General features: G+C 36.5%; 1 protein-coding gene and 1 pseudogene across 1 annotated transcript; both read right to left on the minus strand.

Annotated features, from left to right (window-relative positions):
- Positions 1 to 33: 33 nt before the first annotated feature.
- LOC125603923 lies at positions 34 to 2324 on the minus strand (annotated as a pseudogene).
- A 4574-nt stretch (positions 2325 to 6898) lies between these two features.
- Positions 6899 to 12106, minus strand: LOC125575709 (laccase-3-like). The gene is made up of 4 exons (XM_048774628.1): positions 10771 to 12106; positions 10204 to 10673; positions 9040 to 10125; positions 6899 to 7365 (listed from the first exon to the last, which is right to left on the minus strand). Exons 2-4 carry the CDS (start codon positions 10490 to 10492, stop codon positions 7235 to 7237), a joined length of 1506 nt encoding a protein of 501 aa, XP_048630585.1. The 5' UTR covers positions 10493 to 10673; positions 10771 to 12106; the 3' UTR covers positions 6899 to 7234.
- Between the last annotated feature and the right edge of the window lie 2091 nt (positions 12107 to 14197).

The raw sequence follows: 14197 nt of genomic DNA on the forward strand, positions 1-14197 counted from the left end.
ATCTTTTTGTTGTCTATGAAGTGAACTTTGCCCTTTCATCAACTGAAACTTAAATAAAGATATCTCAACAGTGCTAAGTGTTACATAAATATTTTGATACAAAACTTTAAATTCCGAAGCAGCAGAGGGATTCTCAACTCAAGCACTTATGTTTTCGACACTGGCGCTTTTGTCTACTCTCTTGAATATCCCTGCAATCACCTGAGTGTTTGAAACACATAAAACACACAAAACTTAGACGATAACGAAGAAGAAACCTCAAGCTATAACTTTAATCACGAAGCTAGAGAAAGAAGAAAACTACCTTCCCAGGTCCCAGTTCATAGCTGCTTTTAAGCCCTTTGGATAAGAGAGTCTTCACCGTTGTCTCCCATTGCACTGGAGATGTCACCTGCGGTTTCAACACCCTTTTAAAGTCTTTTGTTTTTATCACATCAACCTCTACTGAGGATTGATTTTATTTTACCTGGCGTGCAAGTATCTTCTTGATAGTGTCTGGATCCGCATGAGGCTGTGCGTCGACGTTGGAGATCACTGGGATCCTCGGACTTCTGATCTCCGTTGATGCCAATGCAGCTTCTAATCTCGACACTGCTGGCTCCATGAAACTAGTGTGGAAAGCACCTGCAACAGCTAGACGAACCTACACCAGCCAACCACCATGTTTTATTGTAGCCTCATAACATAAGATAATGGAATTAGAGAGACTATACCGTCATGCGGGCCTTGAACGACTTAGCTTTTGCTTCAACAGCCTCGATTCCCTTAAGACCTCCAGATACTGCGTAGTTACCCTGTAAACAGAAAGTGTAATGGAATGTGAAAATGGTTTTATACAAGTGCATAATACAAAAGAATCATGAAGGAGGTATAATTTACCGGACATAAGAAATTAGCGATCTGAACTTTGTCAGCTTCTTCTACTTCTTGATTTGCTGCATCACACAACTGCTGAACTTTTCAGAGTCCAACCCTATGATACTAACCATGGCACTCTTTGCAGCATCTGCAGCAGCCTGAAAAATGCATTTAAAAATAAAATCAAAACAGCTGTTTGAAGTTCAAATTGTAAAAAATAAGGTTCAACCTAAACTTTGACATAATCAAAGAAGGATATACAAAATGAAGTTTGTAAGATCGTACCTGCATGGCTTCTCCTCTGAGTTTTACAAGCTTTAGCCCATCCTCAAAGCTTGAGATTCAAAAGCAGTAACAGAGAAAAGACGAAAATTGAGTGAATTGTGAAAGTAACATGTTTTTTTTTTATATGCCGCCGTACATTGTCCTGATTTGGGTATCTTAAAGATATGAGGCAGTGTTGTGGGATGAACTAACCTGAAGGCTCCAGCAAATGCGAGAGCAGTGTACTCTCCCAAGCTGAGACCACAAGTGACATCGACGGAGTTAATTATCTGCTCGCCGCCTTCACGGACACGAAGCAACTCAACTGCTGCTAGACTTGTGACATAAATAGCAGGCTGAGAAAAACAATTAAGAGCATCATAAATAAAAAAAGCTACATAAAAGGATTCAAACTTCCCAAAACAAGATTGCAAATATGAGAGAGTCAAAAGAAATTTAGGAGAAGATGAACCTGGCTAATGACAGTGGAATCAAGCTTCTCTTTTGGTCCATTAACACAAATATCCAGAAGATCATACCTGAAAAGCCCCACCCAAATATGGTTTTATTCAATCATTACTAAATGAACAAAAAGCAAAGGGGACATACAGACATACCCTAAGATATGGTTGGCTTTGGTATACAAGTCTGCAGCTGCAGCAACACTCTGAGCCTCTTTGCCCATCCCTATTGCTTGAGCTCCCTAATATATATATTTATTTCAAAAATTCATTCTTTGGTCAGGACTTTGCATTACAATTAGAAACCAGATAAATCTGTAAAGGTGGAGCCTTTGAATGTAGAATAATTATCCACATGCATTACCTGACCGGGAAAGAGAAAAGCAGAGGAGGGTTTGTAATCGGCGAAGAGAGAGTCGTTGAGAGTGGTCTGAGATCCAGCGGAGACGCTCATGGAAACCCTAGATCGGTTGACGGAGAGTCCGAGGGAGGAGCCATTTCGGGACTTGTTGAGAGATACGGAAGGAGGGAGGAGCAAGGAAGAAGAGTAGGAGGTGGCCATCGTGGTGGTGCGCAGGATAAGACAATGAGCTTTCAAAGGATGAGTGCGTAGGATAGTAAGGTGAAGCAGTGAGCGCATTCAGACAATGTTTTGTCTCCTTTTTAAAAAAATCTTAAGCGGAGTTAACGAAGATGGGTTAGATGGAGGAAGTTGAGGGAAGAATCGAACCCCACCCAACCTTTTTTGTTTTCTTACCTCTGATTTTAAAAAAAAAACAAACAAATAAAAATAATTTTCGTTTTTTCTTCTGCTGGGGTGATGGAAATTTTTCTGACGAAACATTGGGATTTTGGCAGAATTTATTAACTAATGATTGTATCTTTTTTTTTTTTTTGTAACACTAATGATTTGTATCTAATGTTCATTAAAAATATACAGAATCATGAAAGATAACATCGATCATATGAAATCAAGAACATAAACTCAGCGGTATGATTGGCTAAGGCTTATATCTTAAAGTCAAACAATTGCATTTTTGATTGAACATGCATTGACACTGCAGATGAAAAGAATGATCTTCGAATGGTGACAGCAGTGCAGAAGGTTTCAACTATCTCAGATTTCCATGGAATCCTTTATGATATTTGGTGAGCTTTTGGTTGCATTTCCTTTATTTTCAGCCATTGTGAGAACCTTTATTTTTGTTGATGGTCAGACATTTTCGATGTGGAATATTTTGTCTCTATTATATTTTATGCTTTTGAGCATCAATTTCAGAATGTTGAGCAAAAACCGATATGTTAATTTTGGGTCGAATCAATAAGGATCAGACTAGATTATTGTTGGACTAAGCTTGACAATAGCTTGAGAGCCAAGCTATCCTAATCCTAGTGAAATATGGAAATTGTAATAGGATTAGGAAATAAGGAAAGTTTGTTTCTAATAGGATTAAGAAAGACCTAGTCTTATATATAGAGATGCTTGTGGTGTTACATCTCTTACGATTTGTGTGTGTGATTGATCTTGTGATTTGATACTTAAGAATTGAGTGATTAATAAGAGAAGGACTTCTTGTTATTGATTGTGTGATTCTATAATTGGTATCAGAGCCAGGTTGCATTAAAGCAAACCAATCGATCCTACGGAGAAGACAACTATGGCCGATATGAAGGAAGAAGAAGAAACTGAACTGAAGATCAAAACAACTGGACCATCGTCCATCAAGTTCCCGATGCTAACCTCTACAAACTACACTGTCTGGGCCATGCGAATGAAAATTGCGCTTAAAGTTAACAAAGTATGGGAGGCTATTGAACCTGGAAGCAAACATGAAGAAAAAAATGACATGGCTATAGCTTTGCTCTTTCAATCCATCCCTGAGGCTCTAACATTACAAGTTGGTGATCTCGACACAGCCAAAGGGGTATGGGAGGCTATCAAAGCAAGACATGTCGGTGCTGAGAGAGTACGTGAAGCGCGTTTACAAACACTAATGGCTGAATTCGACAGAATTAAGATGAAAGACGAAGACACCATTGACTCATTCGTAGGGAAACTTTCAGAGATAACATCAAAGTCAGCTTCCTTAGGAGAAATCATTGAGGAACCGAAGATCGTCAAGAAGTTTTTGAAGAGTCTACCAAGAAGAAAATACATTCATATTGTCGCATCACTTGAGCAGGTTCTTGATCTAAACATGACAAGCTTTGAGGATATCGTGGGTCGACTAAAAGCCTACGAAGAGCGAATAAAAGAAGATGAAGAAGAACAACAAGACGATCATGGAAAATTATTATATGCTAACAGCGATTCGTCACAAGATGGCTATGGACGAGGAGGACGAGGTAGAGGTGGACGAGGAACCTGGAGAGGTCGAGGTCGAGGACGTAACAGCGGGTTCTATGCACAAAGAGAGGCTTATAAACAAGGTCAAAACAGAGATACAAGCCACATTACGTGTTTTGCATGTGATAAGCAAGGACATTACGCAAGTAACTGTCCGGACAAGCTTCTTAAACTCCAAGAAACTACTGAGAAGAAGGAAGGAGATACACAAGAAGCGGACGAGCTTATGATGCATGAAGTAGTATATCTTAATGAAGAAAAAGTGAAGCCAAACAACTTCGAGGACGAGCAAGGAATGGAAAATCTGTGGTATCTTGACAACGGTGCTAGCAACCACATGAGTGGGAACCGACTATTCTTCTTTCAGCTCAACGAGGGAGTGACAGGCAAAGTTAAGTTCGGAGACGATTCACGTATCGACATAAAAGGAAAAGGATCAATCCGTTTTGTTCTTAAAGGAGGAGAAAAGAAGATACTAAACAACGTTTACTATATACCGGGCTTGCGAAGTAATATTTTGAGTTTAGGTCAAGCCACCGAAGTAGGTTGTGAAGTAAGAATGAAAGATGATGTTCTCTTCCTCTATGATAAAACCGGAGCCTTAATGGTGAAAACCACACGATCAAGAAACCGACTATATAAAGTAAACTTGCTCGCAGATACTGTGCAATGTTTACTTATCTCAGGTGCTACGGAGTCATCAAAGTGGCACGCACGGTTGGGACATGTTGCGATAGAGACGATGAAGATGATGATAAACAAAGAGTTGGTCGAAGGCATCCCACATATAACTATCGAGAAAGAAACTTGTGTTGCCTGTTTACTTGGAAAGCAGACGAGACAACCCTTTCCTCAAGCAACTTCCTTCAGAGCAACGTCTCCACTTGAACTTGTGCACGGAGACTTATGTGGACCTATATCACCCGCCACACCAGGAAAGAAGCGCTATGTGTTCGTACTAATAGATGATTGTACACGCTACATGTGGACTATACTTCTCAAAGAGAAGAACGAAGCGTTTGAGAAGTTCAAAGTGTTTAAAGGACTTGCGGAACAAGAAACTAAGAACATAGTGCAAACATTTCGAACAGATAGAGGAGGAGAGTTCATGTCACAAGAGTTCATGATCTACTGCGATGAAAACAGAATCAATAGACACATGACGGCTCCATACACACCACAGCAGAACGGAATTGTCGAACGACGAAATCGTACGCTCTTTGAGATGACTCGAAGCTTACTTAAACACATGAGTTTACCAAAGTACTTATGGGGAGAAACCGTAAGACATGCAACCTATTTAATCAATAGGATTGCAACTAGGTCTCTTATGGGACAAACTCCATACGAAGCTTTGCGGAATAAACGACCAAACCTTAGTCATCTTAAAGTTTATGGCTGTGTATGTTACGCACGAACTAATGAAGCCGGTAGAAAGAAGCTCGATGATCGATCTAAAGCGTTGATACACCTAGGAACAGAGCCGGGCTCTAAGGCTTACAGGCTACTCGATCCCTCCAATCAAAGGATAGTGGTTAGTCGCGACGTATATTTTGTTGAAGATAAACAATGGAGGTGGAACAAAGATGAGACATGAACTCTTGTGACATGAACTCTCTTATTAGCATATAATAATTTTCCATGATACTATGTTAATTCGATGTGTTTCTAATCTAAATTCAATTAATGATAAGTGGATCAATCAAATATATCTTGTATAAGGACATCTCTATCCCTACTCTATTTTTTTCTCTAAAATGGAGTAAAAGTGAATATGGAGTAAGAAATGCTCCAACCCAACTTCATATCTCACTCCATAATGAAATTTACTCCATAAATGGAGTAATCTATTTTTTGTTTGTTCATCATTCTATTATGGAGTGGAAAATGGAGTAGGGTTGGAGCAATTTTACTCCATTTTTACTTTTACTCCATTTTGGAAGAAAAAATGGAGTTATACATTGGAGATGCTCTAAGACCTAAGAACCATTCCACCTTTCGATGTTTCTCTAATATTGGTGCACATAAAAAAGAATCATCTAATCTATTAAAACAGAGTCCTATTTGAAAATTACCTTGGCATGATTTTTTTTGGACCTATTGAAAATGTTAGGACTTATCTGTTAATTAACATTTATATTATTTCTACATATCCTTAATCTACGAATATTAAATAGATACCTTAATATTTGCTAATAACTGTTACCCTATATTAAAGCATCAATGCTTTAAAGTAAGATTCATAATTTAGAACTATACTTGCCATATCTCATTTGTTGGAGCTATCGATTTATGTTCTTCTTGACATATGTTTTGCATTTGTCTAGGTTTCAAACTTTTTTCAATTACTGTTAATCAGCTCAGCATCCATTGATAGACTTATACTTCTTCAACTAATTTTAAACCCCTTCAAAAAAGTAAATCTTATTCATAATCGACATCAGACTAACTTATTAATATTGATAGACTTATACTTATGTATAGTTGGTGATAACTGCATCAGACTACAACCATGTTACTCATCTACTTCTAAAAAGAGAACATAAAGCGATAGTAAAAATAACTGAAATATAATACATACTAGATTTGACGTGCGGATATATATTTATTTTTAAAATAATATTAAAACTATAAAGTAAATTTATATATATAAATTAAAAAAAACACATATTTTGAAGGAAGTTATTTATTTGAGTATTTCATATTGTTATTTTATTGTATCTAACTCAAAAATATATTAGTAAGTAATAAAAATTAATAATAAAGTAAAATGTACTAAACAAATCACTATATTTTAATAACGCCGAATAATAAATATAAATAATAATATTATAGAATTACACAATATATAATACTAAAATAAAAATTATATATTTTAAAAATTATAATAATATCACATTCATTTATAAAATGAAAAAATATCCGCACAAATGTGCGGGTTAAAATCTAGTTCTATCTTACAGAAGAGTTAAGAAATATGTGTTATTATTTTCCTTCATGTTCTTCTTAAAATTGTGTGTTTGATGCAATCTACAGAGAAGAATTTCATATGAGATTTGGGAAAGTAAGGTAAAAGAGGATGATTATCAGATTGCAACATAAGCTTTTCATTGATAATTAATCTTTAAATCAGATATATCAAGACACTATATTACGAGGAAAATAATAAGAAAGAGTAGATGGAAACCAAAAGATGAACAAGTTTCAACCACAACACACAGATTCAAAGGCCCCAAAAACCTTTTGATAAAATAAAAAACAAAACTAAATACCACAAATCCTTATCCAACGGTGGAAGAATTTATTAGCATCTTGGAAGATCCAACGGTGGAGCCTGCACAGATTGCAACTGTCCACGTCCGTTTTCAACCAAGAAAACCATCGCTAAACCCCATCCCAAATGCGAATCGATGTGACAATGCATAAACCATGCTCCTGCGTTATTATAACAAAACTATGTCAAAATTCGTTTTTAATATGGACTAACTAGGGTCGGCCCGCCCTACGGGCGGGATATTAGTTAATTTGATATTCACTAAATGTTCGAGTTGAAATTTGTTTTAAGATTCAAGAATTTGGTTATCTGTTATGTGTTACTTATTAGTATGCGGTGGTATAGTTGTTTTTTAATTATTGTTGCTTTGGTATTGTATCAAATTAACTAATTGTCCAACTCATAATTATAGATGTACAAATATAGATTTGTGATAAAGTTTGATGACAATACTGTTTTTTTTTTAAATTATTATTCATAGTGGAGTGTGCATGTGTCAGAAAGAGGCCTATAACAACTTTTATGTTTTTGCGTATGGATTTTAAATATATATTATTTTGTATAATGCATACTTGCTCTACAACATTTGCTTGTAGACAAAAAAACTGTTTTCTATATTTTTAAAAGAGAAATTTTTTAGTCTAGAATATAACATGGACATATGTATTGACTATATATAGAAGTTGGGTGTTATTTTAAAATGACATATGTATAGAGGTTTTTCAACCATTACTTCACTGGCACAAAACATTTATAACTATAAATACTTTCTTTTTAAAGCAAAACTAATAAAAACGTGTACAACAAATGTATTTTGATATATATTATATGCATCAAGTTATAAATGTTGAAAACATTGCAAAACTGTTTGGAGCAAAGTTTTTAACTTCACGATCTTCATCTTGACGTCAGTTCAGTGTCGGCCCTGGCCACAAGTAGAAGAAGCATGGGCTTCCAGCTGATACGATAATAAGTATTTTCGCAGCCACATATTTATAAAAAGTGACTTTAGCCTAGTGGTTCTAAGAGAAATTACCAGTGTTAGAGGTGCTGGGTTCAATTCCCCTGACTGCATTCATTTTTTTTGGCCCTAAATATAAAATAGAACACGTGTCACTCCCAGAATGCACGAATTGATGACGTGGCTTCACGGGAGAGAGGCGAACATTTCTTTATATATATAGACTCCTTATTTCAAAATTAATAAATTTAGGGTATGACTGGTTTTCCCGCTACCACCCGCAAACGCAGCTTTTGCGGTTGGTAGCGGTTGTTGGCGTTTTGTAACAATCGTTTAAACCGCTCCAAACCGCTCCAAATCGCTTAGAACCTCATAAATTCAAAAGCTGGTTCCAGCTAGCGTTTGCGGTTGCGGGCGGTTGCGGGAGGATAAAAAAAATTTCTTTTTTTTCCAAAACAATATAAATACAAAAATAAAAATATTTAATAAAAAAATAAATTGAAATTATAAAAATGCTAAAATATATCTATTATATTTTAATTAATATTATAAAACTTTAAAATAAAAATATTTTCTATATTTAAAAAAAATTAAAGTATAACTTTCTAAATATAACTTTTATATTTATTATCATATTATTATTTTTGTTATTTTATAATTGAATAAAATGTAAATATTGTTAATTTATTATTTAACCGTTGCTGCATTTGGTAGTTAATCAGTCATAAGTATCCCGCAAACGCACCAATTTCTAATCGCAGAACCAGTCGTATAAATCTCTTAAAACCGCTAGAAACCGCAACCACCCGCATCCGCAAACTCCCGCAACCGCAACCGCAACCGTTGCGGTTGAACCAGTCAGACCCTTAATCACCTGGATTGTCAGCAACGAACCGGATTGCAACCCAACCACCTGGAGGCGTACCAATGGTGTTCCTCTCCGGTGGGTCAAACAGGTTAAACCGAGCCGGGTCAGTTCTCCGATTAAAGTTACCAAAACCAGACCCGACAACGTAGAATTGGTACCCGTGTAAGTGCATAGGATGATTCTCAGGCGTGACAATGCTCGTGTCTTGTAACACAATCTGAACATTAGCTTTGTACTTAAGCTTGTACGCTTTAGTTCCCTTCACGGGCTGCCATAACCCACGGCTAACATTACCGGTGTAATCGAATTGCACCGGTGGAACGGGCGGGAAATCGGTCGTGAAGATTCCGGGCATGCCTTGGTAATAAGCTTGCATGATAGAGTTTCTTCGCGGTAGCACGAAGGACTGGTTGTTTATGCTGGCCGCAAACCTGGTCCCGTTAGGACCCTGGCAACGCGGACTGTTGGGGTTGGAGCAGTTGATTAGTCCCAAACCGACAGTGAAAAAGAGGTTCTCGTCGACCTGAAGCGGTACTGGAGCTCGTTTCCAGTACCGCAGACGGTTCGTGAACGCGGTTGCGGTTGCAGTGTCGTTGAACCCAGGAAGAACCGGGAAAACCGGAGCGATCTGACCGCAGCCGCGACCACGTCGAGTTGGAGCGTTGACGTACTCCAAGATAGCGGTTGTGGTTGTGTTGTCAAATGGTGCGTTTGCGCTGTTGTAGGCACGAGCTGCCATGTAGTATCGGCCAGGTCGCTGGTTTGCGGTGAGAAGGACGTTAGTGGTTTGGCCCGGACCGATCATGATGACACTTGTGGTGAATGGTTTTGTATATGCGGAGTCGGTTTCAACCACTGTGAGCTGGTGGTTGGCGACTGAGAAGAAGAGCTCTTGGTTCAATCCAGCGTTGATGACACGGAGCTGGACAGCCTCACCGGGGAAGATCGGGAAACGAACTGTCTCGGAGCGAGAACAGCGGTAGAGATCACCTGGTTGGCCGTTGATTGTGTAAGCGTCAGAGACATTAGCTGCTGCTCCTGTAAACTGTGCTTGCCTCAGAACGTCCATTGGGTTTCTATCCCACCATTCTCCTGTTCCCATGATTTACATTTTTAGTTTTGACAAAAGAAAATACAATTTGAAGTGATCCGAAAGTTGTAAGCTCTTACCGAGAAGAATTGGGATGTCGCGTTTGGGCATATGGAATGGATAAGGAGAGCCGAGACGAGGGTAAATAATGAGAGCACCGTAGACGGTGGCTCTTAGCCAGCGGCTATGAGCGTGCCACCAAAGTGTACCTTCTTGGTCTTCGATTGTGAATCTGTAAGTGTAGCTTTGTCCTGGACGGATAGGACATTGTGTTATGTACTCTGGACCATCAGCCCACGGATTACGCAGCTGTCTGATTCCATGCCTGTCCCAAAAACAGAGTATAAAAACAGAGCAAGAAGAGAACATATGTTTGTTGATAAGATCAATTTAACTACTAGTGAATGCTAATGTTGTAACGGGCTTTGTTGATGACGGTGATTGCGAGAGAGTCACCGTTCCTGACCTCGAGCGTTGGACCAGGGAACTGGCCATTCACGGTGATGCTTTCGTGAGTTCTGCACAGCCTCTTCACTGGTTTTGGTTGGATCTAAAGTCATCCACAAAGAGAGAACAGACACGAGATTAAACTTAAATCAAGAACATTAGTTAATGCAAAAAAAAAACATACAAAGAAGCGAGCCTACCACAAATTCACGGACGTGAAGTTCAGCTGAAGCGAGAAAAGCGAAGTAGGCAAGAAGTGCGATGAAGGCTAGAGAGGAGAACCGTTGGGAAGACTCCATTAAGGCTGTATTGTGAAGCTCTCTGTTGTGTGAGTTTAGAGGAAGGAGAGGAGTAGTATATATACACACTAAGCGGGAAAGATTAGAGCTGAAACAACAGAGTTTTATGTGAATTCGTTAGCATTTTGACAAAATTTTATTATATTTAAACTAAAATCGTCCTACTATTAGGTTTAAAGTCAGCAGGAGGGAGAAAATGATATGAAAATTCGCAACGGGTTTAGTTGATTTGGTGCACCCACTGGACTGATTTGTTACTAGGATCATCTAATTCAAAGATTCATTTTAATATGTTTTTTTCTTTTATTATATATGACAATGGATTAAGTTGAGAATCGCAATGCAATGTGCATTTGTCGCTTTGACTCGGTAACAATTTGGGAGTACGTAAATGCAAACGAAATATCTATGTTGTCACATATACTACTCCAGTAAGTTTTAGAGTTATTGTTGACTTAAATAACTACTTCATAAACACGGAAATTAAAGTGGCCGGGGTCTAATTAACGACTAATCACTAATCAAATGTAATTTGGTTTGTCCAGAACCAAAATAAGTAATTAAGGAAGATATGTTGGTAACGTTCGTGTCACTCTCGTATGTGTCAAACTTTAAAGTACAACACACAAATATACCGAACTGTGGAGTTGTTTTCTCATATATTTGAATGTTCGTTGCAAATTCCATATTTACATCGCAATATTTGTTGCTAGTAATGGTGGGCATTTTTTGCCTATGGAAAATGGATGCAGCACAAATCAAATAGCAAAATAACCAAATTTGCAATTTAATCAACACAACTCTCTAGTTATCTTGCCACTTAACTGGCTTGCAAGTCTGTCGTTTTGAATTTGTAAATGATGTGTGTAAAGGAACCAAACTTGGTTTACAATTCCCATATAATAGCTATTCTTTAGTAATCTGTATTGTTAAATTCCATGTAATAAAAATAAATAAAAAATTACATGTAATATTTCTGTACATATCATAAAGCTTTTTGACTAACCCTATAAACTGATCCGTGTTTAGTATGAAACTTACCGGCGACTATAGAAGAAACCTAATAATTAAGTGACAGATGGAAGATTTGGACGCAAAAGAAAATACCTAATAGCACTTAAAATTGACAATAATCAACCAGTGAAACTAACAATGTGAAGATCAAACTAAGAAAGAAGTAGTCGATGGGAGTTGAAATTTATGGTATGGATTTGGTATAGAAAACCATAACTAAATAACTAACCTTCACCGATTTTATTAATTTTTAACAAAACTGTTAGTTGACCTTTTTCAGTCGTTTAACATTCATGATACACCTATGCTCGCAGTAAATCGCACCTCTTCTGTATTTTATTTATGTTTATAAATAAAAATAAACTAGATGGTTGATCAATGCCTTATGTCTTCCGTTATTGTTTAAAGAAACATAAGATTATGTAGAGTTTTAAAAGACAGCTCAGACATTTAGATGTCATGCTTCATGTTAAAGGACAAGCGTACATATCCAATTGGTTAATTGTTCAACGTTGACTATAATAGTGAGGAGTAACGACAATCAAGCTACTTCATATACTAACTAAAATTAGTTATGTACATTACTTAAAATTAAGAAACTATATAATTATCATTATCAATATTTAAGTAAATCTGCATGTGTATTAGGACGACTTGAAAAATCACTAGCTTAATTAACTCACACCCAAATCAGGTAGACCTCTTAACAAATTAGGTTAACAATAAATTGACATATTTGGTAATAATGCGACTGTGGGAGTATGGACCAATTGGAAGTATGTTTTATCAAGATTATGGGAGTTTGGGGTCTTCACCTTATAATCCGAGTATAAGAATTATTTTATTTTATTTTTGCTATAAGATTTCTGTTAAAATGCATACGGAACTGATCTTTTAGAAATCTTTTTTTAGAAATAATATTCTGTATAAAAGAGAGTGAATTGAAAAAAAAAAAGATTGATCCTATTGCATTACGCCATTACCACTAGGTCATCATACATGAACTTTGCTAGCTCTAAGATCGAAACAACGTGTACCGTTAGATCATTTTCGATTATAAGTTTGTTTTACGGACAGTCCATAAAAGATTTTGCACACGAGCTTAAGGGTATGACTGGTTTTCCCGCTACCACCCGCAAACGCAGCTTTTGCGGTTGATAGCGGTTGCTGGCGTTTTGCAACAATCGCTCAAACCGCTCTAAACCGCTCTAAATCGCTCCAAATCGCTCTGAACTTCATAAATTCAAAATCTGGTTCCAGCTAGCGTTTGCGGTTGCGGGCGTTTGCAGAAGGATAAAAAAAAATATTTTTTTTCCAAAACAATATAAATACAAAAATAAAAAAATTCAATAAAAAAAATAAATTGAAATTATAAAAATGCTAAAATATATCAATTATATTATAATTAATATTATAAAACTTTAAAATAAAAATATTTTCTATATTTTTAAAAAATTTAAACTATAACTTTCTAAATATAAATTTTATATTTATTATAATATTATTATTTTTGATATTTTTATAATTGTATAAAATGTAAATATTGTTAATTTATTATTTAACCGCTGCAGCATTTGGTAGTTAACCAGTCATAAGTATCCCGCAAACGCACCAATTTCTAACCGCAGAACCAGTCGTACAAATCTCTTAAAACCGCTAGAAACCGCAACCACCCGCATCCGCAAACTCCCGCAACCGCAACCGCAACCGCTGCGGTTGAACCAGTCAGGCCCTAAATCTATAGCGACGTGCATTATCGACTGGAGATATCTCCAATATCTAAGCTAAAGTCTTTATGTTATCCTGTTAATTTGTAGTTATACTATCAGGTTCATTCCCCTTAAACACTATCCTGCCTCGTATTTTGCTTGTAACTACGAAATCTAGTAATCTATAAGTTAATCTTTCCAGAATCTCAATTTCTTTTTTAATACTAGAATTCAAAATAATTCCAGTTCAGATCAGCTTTGATGTTTTCTCTTTTACGAATAATTAAATAATTAAATCAATAATTAGCGAACACATGTCGTCGTTATCCTGTATACTCATATTTTCACAAGGAATATAGAATTTATTTCAATAAGAAATTTACAATAGATGTGTCTTTGTTTTTAAGTTCAAATATAAAATGTCATGCTCTATCCCTAGTTCCTGTATAGTTAATTTTAACCCCTTATTTTTTTTGGATAAAATTGTATTAATCAGTAAATTAATGGAAACCTTTTTTACATAAAAAAAGAAAGATAAGCAACAATATAATTAGACATTTAAACTAATCGGTTCTCTTGTTAGGAATAAGTACAATTATAGTTAC

This window comes from Brassica napus, unplaced genomic scaffold (genome assembly GCF_020379485.1).
Source record: "Brassica napus cultivar Da-Ae unplaced genomic scaffold, Da-Ae ScsIHWf_423;HRSCAF=653, whole genome shotgun sequence".
NCBI lineage: Eukaryota > Viridiplantae > Streptophyta > Magnoliopsida > Brassicales > Brassicaceae > Brassica > Brassica napus.

What these genes read in the sequence shown, in the direction of transcription:
- LOC125575709 (XM_048774628.1), bottom strand. Translation starts at nt 10,492, where the DNA reads ATGTTCTCTTCTTGCTCTGTTTTTATACTCTGTTTTTGGGACAGGCAT. An exon ending in CGACATCCCAATTCTTCTCG is followed by an intron (nt 10,126 to 10,203) that starts GTAAGAGCTTAC and finishes TCATGGGAACAG; the next exon opens with GAGAATGGTGGGATAGAAAC. An exon ending in GTTCGTTGCTGACAATCCAG is followed by an intron (nt 7,366 to 9,039) that starts GTGATTAAGGGT and finishes ATAATAACGCAG; the next exon opens with GAGCATGGTTTATGCATTGT.